Source organism: Diceros bicornis, chromosome 35, assembly GCF_020826845.1.
Source record: "Diceros bicornis minor isolate mBicDic1 chromosome 35, mDicBic1.mat.cur, whole genome shotgun sequence".
Taxonomy (NCBI): Eukaryota; Metazoa; Chordata; class Mammalia; order Perissodactyla; family Rhinocerotidae; genus Diceros; species Diceros bicornis.
Window position 1 is genome coordinate 27,013,430 of NC_080774.1, and position 19,433 is coordinate 27,032,862.

General features: G+C 56.4%; 1 protein-coding gene, 2 long non-coding RNA genes and 1 pseudogene across 3 annotated transcripts; 3 read left to right on the forward strand and 1 right to left on the reverse strand.

Moving 5' to 3' along the window:
• The first annotated feature begins 354 nt into the window (after nucleotides 1-354).
• On the forward strand, nucleotides 355-1,370 carry LOC131398413 (uncharacterized). The gene is made up of 3 exons (XR_009216871.1): nucleotides 355-656; nucleotides 887-982; nucleotides 1,278-1,370. It is a non-coding gene; the product is annotated as an uncharacterized LOC131398413 (long non-coding RNA).
• A 215-nt stretch (nucleotides 1,371-1,585) lies between these two features.
• On the forward strand, nucleotides 1,586-3,421 carry LOC131398412 (uncharacterized). Its single transcript, XR_009216870.1, has 2 exons — nucleotides 1,586-1,944; nucleotides 3,096-3,421. It is a non-coding gene; the product is annotated as an uncharacterized LOC131398412 (long non-coding RNA).
• A 5,924-nt stretch (nucleotides 3,422-9,345) lies between these two features.
• Nucleotides 9,346-12,044, forward strand: LOC131398397 (P2X purinoceptor 6-like; annotated as a pseudogene).
• Nucleotides 12,045-15,616: 3,572 nt separating this feature from the next.
• LOC131398404 (cationic amino acid transporter 4-like) lies at nucleotides 15,617-18,268 on the reverse strand. Its single transcript, XM_058531910.1, is given in 5 exon segments — nucleotides 15,617-15,827; nucleotides 15,929-16,037; nucleotides 16,292-16,932; nucleotides 17,246-18,193; nucleotides 18,196-18,268. Coding segments are annotated over 5 exon segments (1,902 nt in total). The 5' UTR covers nucleotides 18,227-18,268; the 3' UTR covers nucleotides 15,617-15,654.
• Nucleotides 18,269-19,433: the final 1,165 nt, after the last annotated feature.

The window sequence follows — 19,433 nt, forward strand, 5'->3', positions numbered from 1 at the left end:
TCCCCATTAAATTCTCTGGGGAGGGGAATAAAAAAGCAAACAAATTCTCCCAGGAGGAGAAACCCTGAGTCTAATTAGTGTTTAGACTTCTCATTGAGAAAGCTTTTCTCACATTCTCCCCGGCCAGCGTTGATGGAGGGAGAGAAGGCCCCTAGGGTTTGGGCAGGTGGGGTTCAGGGGGAACAGTGAGCCAGTAGGGGGGACATTCCACCTTTAGTTGAGGCCTCCTCTGCATGGGTTGTTGCTTCCCTTCTCAGACCAGCAAGGGGGCTATTAACCATCTGGGTAAGAGCCCCTGGAGGGGAGACAGATTGTGCCTCTCTTGATGCCCCTGGACCCTCCCCCCCACCCAGCCTTGTTGCTGGGTTCTCTGAAGCCTAGACCCTGACTGCTGGTCTGTGTTGCCCCCTCACCCACCCAGGCGTGCCCTATTCTGTGAAGGTGCTGGCTCAGGCCAGGCCCTCAGGCCCCTGCGTGGCCCACCAGCCCTCTGCTGCCCTCCTGCAGCCCTTCAGAGACAGCTGCCCATCCCTCCCTGGCTGTCCCACTACTCTGTGCAGTGGGTGAAGATGGACTTCATGGCCAAGTTCTCGGTGTGGCTCACGGTCATTCCCCAGTCACCAGCCTATGCTGAGGTGGCCTGACTCCTGCCCCAGGTGAGATGTCTGTCCCTGCTGCCGGCCACATGCCCTGTGCAGGCCCTGACCCCACTCTGGGCCTCAGCTTGCACTTAGAAATGGTAGAAATGCATAGTATCCCCTCCAGACAAGCGGGGCACCCAGGGTTCCAGCCCCATGGGGCCAGGAAGCCTTGGTTTACAGCCTTGGCAGCCTGTGACTGCCTTTGGGCAGACACACGCCCCTGTACCTGCTCTTGTCACAGACAGGCACCCAGCGAGTTCTGGTTGCCTGAGGGGACAGCGGAATGGCTAACTGCAGCCCTAAGAACGCTTTCTCAGACTCACGCTCACAGAAGCTCACAGGTCAGGTCTTTGTGCTCCTGCAGGTGGCAGCCGGGGCCCCAGTTGGGTGGGGGGAGGAAAGAGGTCCCCTGATCCCTGCAGGTCACACCCGTGGATAATAGAGGGTGAGTGTTTACCCTGCCTGTGTGCGCTGGTGTGCCCAAAGTACCCAGTGGGCACACAGACCCTGTGCTCAGACGTCTACACCAGGGACCCTGTGGGCGTGCCGTGTGCCTCCTGGGTGCGCGTCCCTCTCTCTCCCCAACAGTACGGCCTCTACCATGCCTTCATGAGTGCTTCCTGCATTTCTTCCCAGGCACCTCCCGGGATGTGACTCTGGGCCCCACGGCCATCATGTCCCTCCTGGTCTCCTTCTGTACCATCCATGAGCCCGCCTGTGCTGTGCTGCTGGCGCTGTGCTGCTGGTCTTCCTGTGGGGCTGCATGCAGTTAGCCATGGGCTCCTGCACTTGGGTAAGACTCTCGGGCCTTCCTGCTGTGGTGGGGGCTGTGGTTCTGCTCTTCCAGGGGACCCGAGGCACCTGCCTCCTGGTGATGCCCCTGCCCTCAGCTTTTCCTTCTTTGCATTTCGAGGGCTGTCCCTGTGTGTGTGTGTGTGTGTGTGTGTGTGTGTGTGTGCGTGTGTGTGTGTTGGGGGGGATGTGCCATCAGCCCTACCCCATTCTGCTTAGAGGCCAGGACACTTGGAGAAGTGCCCAGGGCCTCAGACCCCAGCCTCCCTTTCCTGCTCTCCAGACCAGCCCAAACAGGACAGGTCACCCACCACCTTAGCCCCAATCCCACCCACACCCCCTCTCCCGGCCCACGTCCACCTGTGTCCTCTGGGACGGGGCAGAGCTGTGGCCACCTCGGTATTTCCTCCTGGGCGGCCAGGGTTCCTGCTGGACTTCGTCTCCTGCCCCGTCAGCCATTAAAGGTTTCACCTCTGCTGCTGCCGTCACCATGGGCTTCGGGCAGATGAAGGTAGACTCGCTAGTGGGCACCGGGGCACCTGCAGGGTAGCAGGACCAAGGCCGGGTCCTGATATGTGTGGGCCAATGGACATCTTGCTGTTCCAGAGCTCGAAGGACGTGGTGCTCGCGTGGGGCCATAAATGAAATGACCCTTTGGTTTGGCAGAGGGTCAGATTCTACATCAAGTCATTTGGGGACCGGTAATGACAGCCCCCGCTCTTGGTGGAGTGTTCCCCCGGTGTGCTTGGATCCCTCACAGAGTGGTTCTGTTCCACTGTCTCTGCTGCACGCTCAGCCAGCAGCCTTCACAGGTCACAAGCATGCTGCCAAAATTTCCACGAGCAAATGATTCCCCCACGCTCATTTAGCTAGGTGATTTCATTTTTATGGTTTTTTCCAATTTCTGTTGACTATTTTCAAATGCCGTGTGTTTTTATATTTCTATTTAAACCTCTATAAGAAGTGCTAGATGGATGATCACCGGTTATCTGAGGACGTCACTTCTTCTCCTTTCACTGGGTTGAAGTTCCTGGGAGGCAGGAGCTGTTTTGCTCCGATCGTGGCCGCCCAGCGTGTGCTTGGTATAAAGTGGGTCAGCGCTCAGGTGTGCAGGATGGACCTGAGCTGCATTGTATAAATGAAGCCATGGGGCACCTGCCTCGTGACCTGGTGTCCCCACCCGGGCATCTCCAAGGCCTGGTTCCCACGGCAAGGCTCTGCTCCAGGCTGGCCCGTGACAGTCTTTCCTGATGGAGGGCAGTGAGCAGATCAAGGCCGGGAGGAGATGTGTGTGAGAATCAAGTGGCTGACACTTCTTCCCTCTTACTCTGTGCTGGGACTGGATCCAACACTGTCCCTGTGCTTAATTCTACCACACCCCTGGGAGGCAGGTTTCTCATCATCTCCATCTAGAGAGGAGGGAAACCCTTAGAAAGGTGTGGGTGAGTGTGGTTTATATATTATGTACACACACACGTCAGGGGAAGCTTGGCAAATGCTGTTTCACGGGGAGGTCTGTCCTTTATTCTGGAAACAGTATCCTTCCTTTTTAGTGTCAGAAGTGTTCCTTGAAACGATCATAGTGCGTGTAGAGTGTAGCTTCTTTGTGTGTTTATACTTGCTGATCCTAAGCTCTGCCAAACTCATTAAATCCTTGACTAGGTCACGACAGCCACCTGAGAGCCGCCAGGCTGGGGTGGGGGTGGGTCCTCCTGACCTGCCCAGGACAGAAGTGGAGGAGGTGGAGGTTGGAGGTGTCACCTGGCTAAGCAGCGGGGACTTGTGTGGCTCCAGCACCTCAGGCACCTCAGCCCTGGTGAGCGGTGTGCCCCCAGGGGAGTGTATTGTGGTCAGTGATGGACACGTGAACTGAAGGGGGGCAAAGGTTGATGTCAAGAACAGGTACACGCGTCGTTGACAAATCCCAATGTGTTTGTATTTGTGTTTGATCACTCGGGAAAGGTACATTAAAGCCTGATGAATTTTAATAGACACGTGCCCTGAAGTATCCTGCAAAAGTACTGAATTTTTCATGATCCTTTGTTACTGTGCCTGCTGGTTGTGCTGATCCACGTTTATGTCTATTATCTAATGTACAATTTAGGATTAGATTCAGGGTCAACAAATAGCCTTTAAAAGCACTGTTGGATTCTTTTTAGTTTTATCCTGAAGGCATCCATCACTTCTGAAATCCATTCTAACCACGAGGAGGAGAGTCACTTCAGTGCCTATGACATGGAATCTTCAGAAGTTTTTAGTTTTAAAATCAGGAATTTAGAAGATTTAGTTCTTCATGATTGCAAAGTATTTATTTCTTAATATTTTAGTTTTTGCACAAGTGATGCTTTTGAAAGAGATATTGTTCATTGGGCTGTTCGACTTCTAAGGTCATCTGTGGGGTGGAGCAGTGATAAATGTGGGTCCACTCTCATATTCAGGGTGCAGATCCCTGTGACCCAAATCTTACACTTCTTTCCCATTTGATGACTTCCCTGTGTTCCCTTCCCCCTGAGTGATGATGATTCTTTTTGACACTTGTGAATATGTTCTTTTAAATCTTAGATGCATTTTTTTTTTAATTAAAACGTGGAAATCCTCATGAATATTTCAAGATGTCCTGGTACCTAGAATGTTAACTAATAGAACTCCTCTGGGTTTCCGTTGCCTTAGTTCAGATCCTTCAGTGAACAAGATTCTGGACTCCCTTCTGGGGGTTACTTTCTGTGTTGACGATTCATAATGCAGTCTGTTAAAATCATTGTCACAGCTTTAGTGAGATATGGTTCACATACAATACAAATCACACTTGAAGGTGTGAAATTCAGTGTTTTTTAGTATATTCACAGAATTGTGCAACATCACCACAGTCGATCCTGGAAGCTTTCCATCATCCTTCCAAGAGAAACACCTTTGTCATTAGGAGACGGTCCCATTTCCCCTAACCCCTAAGGCCTAGGCAAACACAAATTCACTTTCTGTTTCTATGGATTGGCCCATTTTGAACATTCCATATCAATGGAATCATACAATGTGTGACGTTCTGTGTCTGGCTTCTTTCATTCAGCATAATGGTTTCAAGTCCATCCATGTTGTGGCGTGTGTCGGCCCTTCATTGATTTTGATTGCCAAATAATATCCATTGTGCGGCTGTAGCACAGGGTATTCCTCCTTTCCTCAGTTGAGGGATATTTGGTTGTTTCCACTTTTTAGCTATTATGAATATTGCTGCTGTGAACATTCCTGTACAAGTTTTTGCGTGGACATCTGCTTTCATTTCTTCTGGGTGTGTACCTAGGAGTGGAATTGCTGGGTCACATGGTAACTCTGTTTCACTATTTGAATACCTGCAAGACGTTTTTCCAAGGTGACTGCACCATTTACATTCCTGCCAGCCAGAAGTTCCAGCTTCCCCACGTTCTCACCAACACTTACCATCTGTCTTTCTGATATAGCCATCCTCTGGGTGTGAAATGATATCTCGCTGGGGTTTTGATTGATATTTCTCTGACAGCTAATGATGTTGACATCTTTTCATGTGCTCAGTGGCCATTTGTATATCTTCTTGGAAGAAATGTGTGTTCAGTTCATTGGCCCATTTTTACATTGGGTTATTTGTCTTGTTATAACTGAGTTGTCATAGTGCTTTATATATTCTAGGTTATGTTTCTTATTAGGTGTTATGAGCTGCAAATTTTTCTCTGTATTGTGGATTGTCTTTTCACATTCTTAATGGTGTCCTTTGAATCCCAAAAGTTTTGCATTTTGGTCATGTCTAATTTATGCATAATAGAGTCTTACTAGTTGGAAATGATTTAAACATTAAATCATATCCTCATCAATATTTTGTTTATACACATTAAAGGCTAAATGTGAAAGGGTTAGGGGAAGATTTGAATTAGTTCATTTGAAGATTCGCTGTAGATCCAACAGAACTCATCAGGGAAGATATCATTTCTCTGTTCAAATATTTCCTTATTATCCTTTTAATGTTCATGGGATCAGTAATTATAGCCCCTCTCTCATTTCTGATATTAGTAATTAGTGTTTCTCTCTTTTTTTTCTGAGTTAGCCTGGCTAGAGGTTTATCCACTTTTTCATCTTTTTTAAAAACTGGTTTTGTTTTTATTGATTTCCCCATCGATTTCCCGTTTTCGTTGTCCTTAATTTCTGCTGTAATTTTTATTATTTACTCTCTTTTGTTTGCTTTAGGCTTACTTTCTTCTTCCTCTAGCTTAGATTATTGTTTCACATCTTTCTTTTTTCTAATATGTGCATTTACTGCTATAAATTTCGCTCTGCTTTCACTGCATTCCGCACATTTTGATTAGTTGTGTATTCATTTTCATTAAGTGGAAAATATTTGCAATTTCTCTTGAGACTTCTTTTTTTGACCCATATGTTGTTTAATCTGCAAATGTTTTGGTATTTTCCAGCTATCTTTCTACTTTCGTTTCCTACTTTAAAGTCCTTTTTGATCTGAGAACATACTTTATATAATTTCTATTGTTTTAAATTTGTTGAGGATTGGAATTTTTTTTTTTTTTACCCGGAATGTGGTCTATCTGATGAATGTTTCATATGAGCTTTTGAAGACTGTGTATTCTTTGTTGGGTGCAGTGTTTTATACATGTGAATCAGATCCAGTTGATGGTGACACCGTTCAGTTCGTCCTTACTGATCTGCCTGCTGCATCTATCAGTTCCTGAGAGAGCAGTGTTTCCTGCTGTACTGGTGGATTTGTCTATTTCTGTGTCTGTCCACTAGGATAGTGGATTTGTCTATTTCCCCTTGCAGTTTTATCAGTTTTTCCTCACATATTTTGTTCTGTTGTTAGATGCATGTATGTTGAGAACTGTTCTGTCTTCTTGGAGAATTGACCTCTTTAACATTATGGAATGCCTCTCTTTATCCCTGAGAATTTTCCTTGTTCTGAAGTCGGCTTTGTCTGACATTAATTCAGCTGCTCTAGCTTTCTTTGGATGTGTGTTCCTGGCTGATCTTGTTCTGTCCTTTACTTCTAACCTCTCTGTGTGTTTATAATGAAGGTGGGTTTCTTGTGGACAGCATGTGGTTCCTTCTTATTGTTTTAATGTCGTCTGATAAAATCTGTCTCTTAATGGCTGTGTTTAGACCATTCCTATTTAAAGTGATTGATATAGTTGGATTAGTATCCACCATATTTGTAACTTTCTATCCGTTGCTCTTATCTTTCTTTTTTCGTCTTGCACTTTTTTTTTTTTTTGTGAGATCAGTCCTGTGCTAACATCTGCCAATCCTCCTCTTTTTCTGCTGAGGAGGACTAGCCCTGGGCTAACATCCGTGCCCATCTTCTTCCACTTTATATGGGACGCCGCCACAGCATGGCTTGCCAAGCGGTGCGTCGGTGTGCGCCTGGGATCCAAACCGGTGAACCCCGGGCCACCGCAGGGGAGCACGTGCACTTAACCGCTTGCGCCACCAGGCCAGCCCCATATCTTGCACTTTTTAAATTATTTTTTGCTTTCTCTGGTTTTAGTTGAGCATTTTATGTGATTCCACTTTTTCCTTTAGCTTATCAGTTTTACTTCTTTTACAGTTTTTAAATGGTTTCCCTAGAGCTTACAATATAAATTTACAACTAACCCTCAGTTCACTTTGAAATGACACTGTGTTTCTTCGTGGTTAGTGCATGTCCCTTCTAACAGAGTCTTGCCAGTTCCTTCCTCCCATCCCTTATAAAATGGCTCTCCCACATTTCTCTTATCCATGAACTATTATCACCAAAGGTATTTTTACAATTATTATTTTGAACAAAATGAATCTGTTAGATCAGTTAAGAATAAGAAAAATAAAGACTGAACACTTGTATTTTACCTTGGTTTATTCCTTCTCTAGGTTCTATATATCTGTCAGCTTAGTTTCTCCTGTGAGTTGGGAAAACAGAGCCCTGATCTCATTTCAGGAAGATGTGGGACACCCCTTCTTAGATGGTTTTGCTGGGGTTTTGCATTTTGACATCATTCTGGAAGTGTGTTCTGATGGTGGAACAACTAATGCTGCCAAGAGCATTTCTGGGAGGGCCCAGGGCTGGAGGGGCCGCCGGCTGCCCTGAAGGGGTCCCACGAAGGGAGGGATGCACTCTCTGCAGAACAGGGGTCCCCTGCCCCCTTGGCCCCAGCCTGCCCCCTCCACCCTTGCCTAGAAGCCCCCAAGGTGAGGAGACAAGCCTGACCCCCCTTCGCTGGGCACCTTCTGTCTTCAGATCAGAGTCCGAATCCACGTCTGAACCCCCCTCAGCCTCTGGGACCCCTGCAGGAGGCCCAGCAGCCATTAGCCTCCTCCTCCTGCTCTTCGCTCTCCCCAGGCCTCTCGCAGGGACCCCTCATGGTTACGCCCATTTCGCAGTTGCAGGCGCTGAGGCTGGGACTGAGCCAGGCCCCTCCTAGAGCACATCCGGGGGTGTTGGCACACCCGCTGGCTGCATGGACCAATCCACTGTGGCATGCAGTGAACAGGTGCCCCGTCAGCCAGTAGAGACGTGATCCCCCCCGGCGGCAGTCGCCCTGGCAACCCCGTGCTGTTGGTGCTGCAGAAACCAGCGCTGGCCCATGCTGACCTTGAGCCTGCTCCTGGCCAGGGCACAGAAGGGCGTGCCACAGGCCAGGCGCAGGTCTGGGCACCTCGTGGGCGCTTGTTCCCCCTGCCGACTGGTGTGGATCCAGGATCGCCCCCATTCTACGGACTGGGGACCCTGCCTGACTCCAGAGTGGGGCTTTAGTCCCTGCACTGGGGGTGGGGCAGCTCTGCCGGGCATCGCACAGGAGGGCCTGGGAACCTTGCAGAGCCAGCCATCCTCCTCTCTGGAGCCAGAGTCCCGCTCCCACTCTGTGGGCCCCAGTTCTCTCTCAGGCTCCTGCGTCGCATATGCGGCTTCCTCCTCGAGGAACATTCCTCCCCAGCTGTGCTTGTAGAACTTCAGAATCTGCAGGTGTCAGCTCAGAGGTCCCTTCTTCCTGAAGCTTTCCTTGTGCCCTCTGGCAGCCAGCAGGACCTGAGAGCATGAGCTTCCCAGGGGCCGCGTCAGGCAGGGGGCTTCTGGGTTACAGAAATGAGAAGTAGGTGATGACCAGGAACTGGGTGGTGGGTGCCCCACAGAGGCTGCTGCAGCTCGGGGTCGTGGTCTGCGGGGTGGGGTAAGAGAGTGGCTCCTGGGAAGGTTGGCTGGAGGGACCATGACTGGTCCTGCTGGGCTGAGGGTTGGGGGTGTGACTCCTCAGGGGCTGGATTGGTGGTAGTGGAGGGGGCAGATTCGGACAGGGTGGGGGCAGAAGGAAGGGTCTCCGTCTGTGTAGAGGCAGCAGGTACAAGAGCAAGCCGCGTGCTCATGTCCTCCTGTGTGCCCACCTGCCTCCTTTCCTGGGCCTTGTCCCCAGCCCCGTGTTGGGCTCTGGGCACAGAGCGGTGTCACTCTGCCCAGGAGGCCCCAGGAGGGGCAGGAGGTAGTCCCTGACACCTGTGAGAGCTGGAGCCCTGGGACCCTGAGAAAGACCACAGTGGTGGCTGGGTCAGGGGAGCCTTTAAGGAGGGAGCTGGGTCTGGCCGGGGCAGGGGAGGGTGAAGGCTGGGGAAGGAGGTGGTGGTGGGCATCTTGGTGTGAGACCCTTGGCTCTCCCATGCATGGCCGGGGCTTCTGGGCTGTGCAGGGTGTTTGGGGTGGAAATGAGGCTGGAGAAGAGGTGGGGGCCCTGAACGCTGTGCTGGGAGCCTACAGGGTGTAGGGGCTGAGTGGGTGGGGCCCAGCTCTGCCACTGCTCACCATGTGCTGTGGACGCACCACACTGCCCATCACCTCCTCCCCAGGTGGGCCCTCCTTGCCACAAAAGGCTACCAGGAGCGGGACCTGGACCCCAGATTTCTGTCATCGCCAAACTCAAAGGGGTTCCTATGACCCCGATCGAGGAGCTGGGGAACTGTTTGTGGCACATGGCCGACTTGGTGAAGCTGCTGCAGGTGGGTGCCTTGGTGCTGCTGCCAGGCGCTGACACCTCTGACCCCACCCATGCAGCGAGTGTGTGCAAGAGGGGCACGTGATGCCAGAGGGGATGCTGGCGCTGTCACAGGGCCGGGCTCAGGAAGGGCCTGACAGAGGAGTGGCCCTGGACAGGGCTCTCGGGGATATCTATGAAGTTTCCAGGTGGACAGGGGATGGGGCAGGAGGCCAGGCCAGAGGTACTGCATTCACACAGGCTGCATCCGGAAGAGCAGGGGGTCTGGGAACTCAAGGCTTGAGCTTGAGGGAGGAGTGGAGGGGCAGGGGGCCAGGGCCTGGGCCTCCTGAATGCTCTCCTCCCTGACCTGGGCACTGTGGTCTGGCTCCTCCTCTGCCCTTCTGACCCCTTCTCCATCCACCCAGATCCTCTACAGCCCCAGTTTCCATCTCTGTTCTGTTGATGCCCCAGTTGTAGCCCCGGTGACCACCAGGCCCGAGCACAGCTGCCTCCTGATGCGCACCCACCACGTCCAAGGAGAAACCCTCTCCCTCTCTCAGTGCGGCCTCTTTTCGTCCACTGAGGGCCATGCTGTCTACCAGGACCAAAGCTGGACCCGGTTCCCCACCTCCCTGCCCCTCCCTGCTGTCCATTCCATTTCCTGACAGGTCTCCCTGCTGCCCCTGCTGTACCTGCGGTCTGCTTGTGGGCCCTCAGGTGTACTCCACACAGCAGCCAGGCTGAGCCCTCACAGGTGACACCATCAGAGCCTGCCAGCCCTTGCTTTCCACCCTGGGAAGGCTCCCTCCCCAAGATGGCGGCCAACAGGTCCCTGGCCCTTCTTGCCACCCTGGTGCTGCGATCCTCCTGCGGCCCCTGAGCCTGGGCCCCTGGACAACGGCATCCACCCTCCACTTGGCAGAACCATGTCTGTGCGAGTGCCTGACGCTTGAGGGTGCTTCCTCTCCGGGGTCTGATGCTCCCAGAAAGCTCGCCACCGTCCCCTCCTGGCTGCACTCTGTGACCGTGTGCAGGCACTAATGTCCCTGTTTCACAGCAGAGCAAGCAGGGAAGGGACTAGCCTGTGGTCCCTTGGCCAGTTTGTGGGGACCTACATCCCTACAGGCCCCTCTGACAAGGGTCCCGCCCTTTGTCTGCCACGTCCAGCACCTCCACCCTGGCATGAACTTGCCCTCCCAGACTCCCTCCACCTTCCCTATTCTGTCATCTGAATTGGACCAGAGGAGCTGGGCCTCGAGGAGTCACTTCTGCTGCCATCGGGGACAGAACTACCAGGAGGGCAGGAGTCTCGCTCCGCCTTGGGATACAGCACTGCACCCCGATCTGACGGGGCTGCTCACCCTCCCCCTCTCACCACCTCCTTTTATTTGCACCCTCCAGCTTTCCCATGTGCCCCCAAACTCAGGGAACCCTGGGGGCTAAGCAAGGGAGGGGCACGTCCCTGGGGACAGCAGGGCTGTGTCACAAAGGGGAGACGCCCCCTGGGCCTGGACAATGCTGCTCTCTACCACCTCAGCACCCTCCATCCCACTATGAACCGCTGGGCTGTCGAGGACTGTCCTGAGGGAAGACGGGGATGCACAGCCATGGTAACTGTGGGCCTGTCTTCCAGCGCCTCCACTGGGAGGGGGTTCAGGGGGCCGTGCTGGGACCCTGGGTGGCTCCCTTTTGCAGGCCCGGTGGTGCCTCTGTGTGTCTTCTTTCTGCCAACAGCCCCCTGCCCACTCCCTCCCCAGGCCCTGTGGAGACTTGAGGGCCTGGAGTTTGTCTTGTTTTCAAGGAATAAAAACGGGCCAGTGCATGGAGTTCAATGGGACCCACAGGCCCTGTGAGATCTGGGGCTGGTGCCTCATGGAGAGTGACACTGTGCCCATGTAAGTGTCCCTGACACCCAGGGCAGGTCCCAGGACCAGCAGAGCCTGCCCCTGACCTCCCCCACCCCTGCAGGAAGCCCCTGCTGCTCCAGGCTGAGAACTTCATGCTGTTCATCAAAAACACCGTCACCTTCAGCAAGTTCAACTTCTCCAGGTCAGCATGGAGGATCCTGACTGCCCCAGATCCTCCTTGTCCCCTGTCTGGTCCGACCCCCGGCCCCACCCCCTCTCAGGTCCAATGCCTTGGAGACCTGGGATGCCACCTATATCAAGTGCTGCTACTGTGACCCAGGCTTTAGCCCCACTGCCTCATGTTCCACATGGGGGACCTCGTGGCCGCAGCTGGAGGGGTCTGTGAGGACCTGGTATTGCTGGTGGGTCTGTGGGGGGCAGGATTCCAGGAGGGCTCTGGGAGAGGGTCCCGGCCCGAGCGCTGGTGGACCACTGATGCGCTGTGTGCAGGGCGGGGCCGTGGGCATCCACGTCCACTGTGATTGTGACCTGGACGCCGGGGGCGTTGCGGCCCCGCTGCCCACCTGCTGCTCCTCAGCCAGGTCCCCCTCCACCTGTCCCCCTGTGGTGGCTGGGACAGACCACAGCCTGGCCCACCCCTCTGAACCCTCTGCTGTGTGTGGAGGGGTCCCCAGGGGCAGGAGGGAGTGCTCTCAGCTCCAGGTCCGCCTGCACAGGCTCCATCTGGCCTCCGTCCTGAGCCCTTTAGCATCCACCCCATATGTCCCCAAGCCCACTGCCGGTGTCTGTTTAGGGACCCTCCTGCCCTCATCCCCTCAGTAGGCAGGGAGCTTCTGAGAGGCAGGTCCCAGCTTACTTGTCCCCTGTGTCCTCAGCAATGACACAGGGCTGAGATCCACGACTCGGGCTGGGGGTGGATGGAGTCGATGGATGAGGAAGATGAGGCCTGTGAGGGGCAACCCAGCCCAGGAGTGGGCAGAGCAGGTCACTAGACCCTCTCCTGCCACCAGGACAGCCGCTCACTGGTGGGAGGCCTCAGGCGTGGAGGCCCGGGGACTCCTCAAACTCTATGGGATATGCTTCAACATCCTTACCACTGGGTAGGTAGGGGCCAGGTTGGGGCGGGTGCGAGAGGGCAGGGTACGAGGTGGGACGAGGGCAACAGCCACAGCAGGAGAGGCTCAGCCCAGGTCTCCCTGAGGCAGGGAAGTTTGGGCTCATCCCCACAACCCTCACTCTGGGCACCAGAGCGGCTTGGCTGGGTGTGGTGGGTCTGGCCAACGTGGCTCCCTCTGGCTGCCAGCAAGCATGTGCCCCCCAAGTGTGCACCTGAGCCCCTGTGCTGACATGAGTCTCGGGGTGAAGGCTGAGGAGGCCACAGGACAGCAGGTTGGGGGTCAGGACGTGGGTCTGCCCTGCCTCTCCCAGATCACCTTCTGTGACCTGCTGCTGTTTATGTGGACAGGGAAGCTCGTTTCTCCTGGAGGACCAAGTCTGAGGAGGGGAGCTGCGGGCCTGCCGGGACCCTGGGCCACACTTTGGAGGATGGTGGCTGGAGCCGCGGCCTGCCGTCCTCATCTGCAGGCAAAGGCCCTGAAGGGCACAGCCAACCCTGAGCAGACAGAGCCGGCTTCCCACCCCCACACCCGGCTGCCCAGGTGCCTTGGAGCCTAGCACCTGCCCCCACTGCTGCTGCTGGGAGCTGGACACCGTCTCCAGGGTGGCCCTGGCACCCACCCTCTGGCACATTCCTGAGGCCTGTAGCCTTTCTGCTGGTTCGGCGTTCAGGACTGGGAGGGGTGGGGACCCAACCTTGGGGACTGAGGCATGAAAGCCTAGCAGGACCAGGGCAGGGGTGGCAGGAGAATTCCACCCTTCAGTTTCCAGGCAGACTGCCCCTACCCCAACTCCAGCCTCGGCAGGGTGCTGCCTGGTGACTAGAAAACCCACTTTTGTCTAGAGACCTGCAGGGGAACACGACACAGGGTAAAGGTCCAGTGGGGCTCCTGTGGGGTCTGGTTCTGGAGAACGCTCTCCCAGTCTGTCTGCAGTGTTCCCAGCAGCTCCTCGCTTACCAGCTGTCCCCACACTGGATGTGGTCGACTCTTAGCCCTGCCTGGCGCCCAGCCTTCCTCACCCTGCCAGCACTTCCCTCAGAGTAGAGCCCCTCCCCTCTCAGCAGCCCTGCCCCGGGGTCTGTGCAGCCAGAGTCCAAGGCAAGGGAGAAGGAAGCCTGACAAGAGGAGTCGTTTCAGCTGCTCTGGGGCCGGGTTCCTAGGGCGGGTCCCTTCCCAGCTCTGGGCCTCATCCATGGAGTGAGGAGTGCGGTGGGCAGATGATCTGATTCCCTAGGACCCCAGGCAAGGGCACAGGCACCTCTTGGGCCCAAACCTGCTCAGCTTGTGAGCGCCAGCCCCTTCGTGGTGGCAGCCCTCGGGCTGGGATGCGGAGGGTGGTGGGGCTGAGTTGGTGGGTTTGGGGTCTTTTGGGACCTTCTGTATGTCTCCTCGGTGACCCCCAGCCCAACGCCCTGGAGCCTGCTCACCGAGCGTGCCGGGAGCCATGGGGTGGGGAGGCTGCCTATCTAGATATTATGTCACTCTACTCGAGGTCACACCTGAGAGCATGTCTGGGCAGCTGCCCACCTAGCCGAAGATAACTACACAAGGACCACGCTCTGACCAAGACCCCAGGTGGAGCCCAGGGGCTGGAAAGAATGTCCTTAACAAAGGACATGGAAGCCTCCAGCAGGCTGGCCTGGTTCTGGCTCTGGAATCCTCCAGGGAACCTGAGTCCTGCCTGCTGGAGAATTTCCCCATGCCCTCAGGACCACGGTCAGGAGGGGAGGGATGGGGGCAGCAGGAGCCAAGCCCTCTCTCAGTCCCAGGGAGCGGCAAGGATTTGGGGGTACCCACCCCAGAGACACAAGGGGCTGCCTTCTCATTGGTCCCTGGTGACCAGGGACATGTTGACAGCTTGCTGGTGGAGTGACGTGGGCCAGGTTGGGGAGGGCCAGGAGTGAGGCTCAGGCTGGGCAGCATCTGGAATCATCTGGCACCTGGAGCCTCAGCAAAGCCTTGGGGTCCCTGCTCCTCTCAATCCCCAGAGTTGTGTCCATGGGAGGTGGGTTCAGAGGGGCCAGGGTGAGAGAACACGGCCCTGAGCCTGGCTATTGGAGCAGGGTCACAAGTACCTGGTTGTCCTTGGGGCCCCGAGAAAGCTGAGGTCAAGGCTGCAGAGAGCCGAGGAGTAAAGCTGCCAGAGCCAGCAGCTTCTTGTGTGGTCCTTCCAGGCAGGAACAGGGAGGGGGAGGCGTCTATGGTAGACGTAGCATGGCCTTGTGGAGACCAGTGGGGTTGCAGGGTGGGCCTGGGTACCTGCAAGGATGGGGCCCCACTGCCGTCACGTGGGCTGGAAGGTGCCTGGAGCAGGCCCAGGAGCTTGTGCCCCCACCTGCACGCGTGTGTACCGTCCTGAGCCTTTATCACAAAGCCCTGAGGGGCGGGCAGGGAGAGAGGCAGCTGGAGAGCTGCGGGCAGCTCTGAGCTTGGAACCAGCTGTGCCTCAGTCAGCGCGTGGGTATGCACCCCCAGGGGAGCCGTGTGGGCCACGTGGGCCTGTGCCTGAGAGATGCGTGTACCCGGGCACGTGGGCCTCTATACCCAGGGCAGGCCTCAGGCAGATTCCCTGCTCTCTAGGAGCCCTGGGAAAGCGAGGGAACCCCGGAACTCCACTGCCCTTTCTAGGCGGCCTCCTTGGGATCCAGGCTGTGCTCTCTGTATCTGCCCCTAGGGTACATGGAGGAAGCCTGGGAGGGAGCCTGGCCCCGCCCTGTCAGGGACCTCTCTGTGCCTCGTGTGTGTAGTTCCTCTCTGAGCTGGGCAGAAAGCACTGGCCTGAGGGCAGGACCCCAGGACCCACGCCTGGCCATGTCCCTGACTCAGGCTGTACCAGGGCTGGCACCTGCTCTTTACAGAACCTCAGCAACTTTGCTGTGGATTGGAGACAGTCATCTGGTTCCCAGGAGCAGGTGAGGACTCAATGCCATGAAGAACACCGCAGTGAACATGGCAGCAGGCCACATGGCTGGCTGAGCGTTTATTATTGTGGATCCCTGGGGCTGCGAGCCTCTTCCCTGCCCTCCCTACTTCACCTGCCCGGGTAGCTGGAGTTGGTCACAAACTGGAAGGCGCTGGGCAGAGTCCACCACACCTATGCTGGCCGCAGCCCACTCCAGAAGACTTGAAGCTCAGCACGTGGGCTAAGTTCCTGAGGACCACCAGCATGGGCAGGCCTGCAAACCCGAGCTGCCCCCAGTAGAAGGGGCTTCCAGCACCTCCGGCCTGCCAAGGAGGTAGGGGATGGCAGGCAGGCCCCCAGTGGTCCTCATGGACTGGCAGGCTGCTCCGTGTGTCTGGGCTCCTGGGCAGGTGTCTGGCTGGGGGGCTGCAGGGCCTGCACTGTCTCTTCCAGGCTGCTGCGTGTGGCAGTCAACCCCGGCCGCTCCCGCTGGTTCTCCTTGCTGTGCCAGATGCCGTAGCCAAAATACACCGCGAATCCTGCAAGGGTGGCACAAGCCTAAGGGGCAGGTCCCAGCCCTGCTTGCTCTGCTTGCCCTCCTCCTGCAGCCCACCTGAGTCCCAGGCTGGCCCCCACTCACCGATCAGCAGACCAATGGAGAAGCACGCCCAGGCTGGGGAGCTCAGAGTCAGCATGAGGAAGATGTTGAGGAGGATGCTCAGGGCTGGAGTCAGGGGCATCAGGGGAACCTGAGGGCAAGGGCAGGGCTAGCCTGGGCTGTGGGAAGGTCTGCTGGCCCAGGGCCTGATTTCTCGGAAGTCCACAGAGCCTTCTCCACCTCTGGAGATTCTGAAGACAAGTGCCCACTTTCTGTGAGAACGAGGGCAGTGGGGTACCGGCCTCCCCTGCCCTGTGAGCCCTGGTACCTCCTGCCACAGCAGAGGAGGGGTGAGGGGAGCTGGCTGGGCTGAGAGTGATTGATGGGTGCTGCTGGAGGAAGTACCTGGAAGGTGTCCTGCTGGCGCTGTTGGTGGTGGGCCCCCAGAACGAGGAGACTGAGCAGAAACATGACGGAGCTGAGCAGGAGCAGCAGGATGTAGCCCCAGAGCGGGAGGTGCAGGGCGGAGTCCCCAAAGACTAGCACGCAGTCTAGAGTGATGGCCGAGGCCACCAGGATACCCAGTGCCCAAGTTACGACAGCTCCAGGCCAGCATCCACCCAGGAAGCCGAGGTAGGGCCTCAGGGCTGGTCGCAGCTGCCCGGGCTCAGGGGCTGAGGCCTGCTCTGTACCCAGCAGTTCTGTGTGGCCTGATGAGTCATCATACTCCCTGGCAACAGGGCCAGGGCTGACCAGGCCCGAGGAAGTGGATGGAGGGGACTTTTGGAAGCGTAGCACGATGATGCTGGTGGCCATGAAGGTGTAGACCAGCAGTGCGCTGATGGAGTGGAACTGGAGCAGTGCCTCAGGATCCAGCAGCAGCGCCAGGAAAGCCATGAGGACCCCAAACACCAGGATGCCCACCACGGGCACCTGTGTTCGGGTGTGCATGTGGGCAAACACCTGGAAGATGAGCCCATCGACGGCCATGGCATGGAGCACGCGTGGCAGGAAAATGAGGATTCTGAGCAGGACAGTAATCATGGCTGTGGTAAAGGGTGGGAGACTGGTCAGCGTGGTGGACAGGCCCACCAGGGACCACTGCTAGGGTCAGGGCATGGGTGGCCCTTCAGGAAAATGGGCATGAGTTTGGGCTCTCAGAGTGACCCTGAGTATATGTGGGGTGCAGGATTGTTCCCCCCTACCTCCCCGGAATGGGATAGCCCAGTTTAGGTGACAGACCCAGTGGGCCCATTATGCAACTGGAAACAGGCACAGATGGAGATGTGCTCTGTGGGAGGCTTAGGGCAGGGCCCCACCGACCTGGTCTGTCCCACCTTGCCCAGAAGGGCCCCTTACCGCAGATTGAACCAGCTGCCACGATGAAGCTCGCCCAGCTATAGCCCCGCTGGTGGAAGGCATCAGTGAGTCCCCAGAAAGGCTCCAGGCTGTACCAGGGCACCATGAGGGTGAGCACACTAGAGACAAGGATGTAGATGCCAGCCACAAGGCCGAGAGAGATGATGATGGCCTTAGGCACAGCTCGCTTTGGGTTCTGGGCCTCCTTGCTGAAGGCAACAATGACATCAAAGCCCATGAAGGTGTTGAAGCAGATGGCGGCGCCGGCCATGATGCCGGAGAAGCCAAAGGGTGCAAAGCCGCCCTCCTCAGTGCTCCAGTTGTGCAGGCGGGCCAGGACAAACCCCAGGATGATGATGAAGAGGACGATGACCAAGTTGATGGCAAATACGGTGAGGTTGATCCAGGAAGAGATGCGGGCTCCACAGAAGACGAATATGGAAGCCAAAAGTATGATGCCAGCAGCCAAGAAGTCTGGGTACTGGGCCAGGAGGGGCACCTGCCAGATGCCCACATGGGCCTCAGTGAAGCTGCGGATGCAGTGGCTGAAGATGGTGTCCAGGTAGCTGCTCCAGACCCGGGCCATAGCAGCGCCACCAATGAGACCCCGAAGAAGCATGATCCAGCCAATGAGGAAGGCCCACAGCTCGCCCATGGACAAGTAGGTGAGCAGGTATGGAGAGTCCCTGTGAGATACACGTGCCCCCAGCTCTGCATAGCATAGGGCTGCCAGCAGGGAGACCATGGCAGCCAAGCTGTAGGACACAAGCACTGCAGGGCCAGCCATCTCCTTGGCCACGATGCCTGTGAACACATAGAGGCCCACACCCACCATGGCCCCCACACCCAGCAGGGTCAGGTGCATCGTGGTCAGGTGGTGTCGCGGCAGTGTTTCCCTGGTGGACTCCTCCAGTGTCTTCAGCCTGTTCAGCTTCTGGCAGAAGTGCCCAGGCTCGCAGTGCTGGGCAGTCCCCGGGCCATGGTTGGCCGCTGAGAGGAGCACCAAGCCAGCTGCCGGCACCTACGAGGGCCAGAGGGGAGTGGCAGGCTTCCCAGATGGGTCCTGACCAGCTTTCAGTCCTTGCTCTGACCCTGCCCTGAGGACCCAAGGCTGGAACCACTGGCTAGCTGCAGGGCTGGATGAGGAGGGCGTCAGGTCCCATCAGAAGGGTGGGCAGGAGGTCACAGGGAAGCGTGGGGATGCCTTTCGCCTGCTCTCCAGGCAAACAAGGGAGCCTGGTGGATCCAGATCTGGGCATGTTTGGGAGGGGCCCTGAGGTTGTGGAGGGGGCAGCACCAAGGAGCCCAGCTAGGAACCCCTCCAGTGGTCTGGAATCCCAGAGCGGGGTGGAAGCCTGAGGCTTCCCCAGAGCTGGGTCAGGCCTCAAGGACCCAGAACAGGAGTGATGTCGTGGCCCTGGGCTATGCCTAGGTGGCCACCTGGCCTCAGACTGAGGCATTCACCACCCACCCCTATCACAGCACACCGCCAGGAGTGGGGTCCCCCTGGGCCGTGGGCCACGGGCCCCGGGCCCCACCCCTGCACGGAGATACTCTGCCATGGTGCTGTGGCCAGAGTAAGTTCCACTGTGCCCCTGTCCCCAGGTACCCTAACCTTGGCCTCCTCTCTGGCCTGAGTCAGTCCCTGCATGACTTGCTGCAACTCTCCTGCTGTCGCCACCACTGCCCCTCTGTGCCCAGGGCCTGCCCTAACCCCTGGGCACCAGATCCGGCACTGGGCCCTGCCTCACGGTCACACAGGCACTCAGCCCACCCTACCCACACGTCACACGGTCAAGACAGAGCTCACCAGATTTTAGGAAAACCCTATTACTGTACCCAGTTCACAGATGAGGGAGCTCAGGCCACCAGGTAAGTGACTAGCCCAGGTCACCGGAGTGGCCTTAGAGGCTGGTGGAGGTTAAGATCCAGGTCTAGGGGGGTATGTCTGGACCCCATCTGCTTTCCACTGCTGCAGACACCCACCTTGATCCCTCATCCTAACACATGTACTCCACCAGCTGGGCACCATCCATATCTCTCAACACTGGGAGTTGTGGGGGCTGCAAGCGTCAGGCGAGACTCTGGTAAGAGGAGGGTATGAATCTGGCTGAGAGGCCCTGGGCAGTCCCTGACCTCCCGGCACAAGGGGATGGCGGGAAGCCACCCTCATCCATTGATGAGGGAG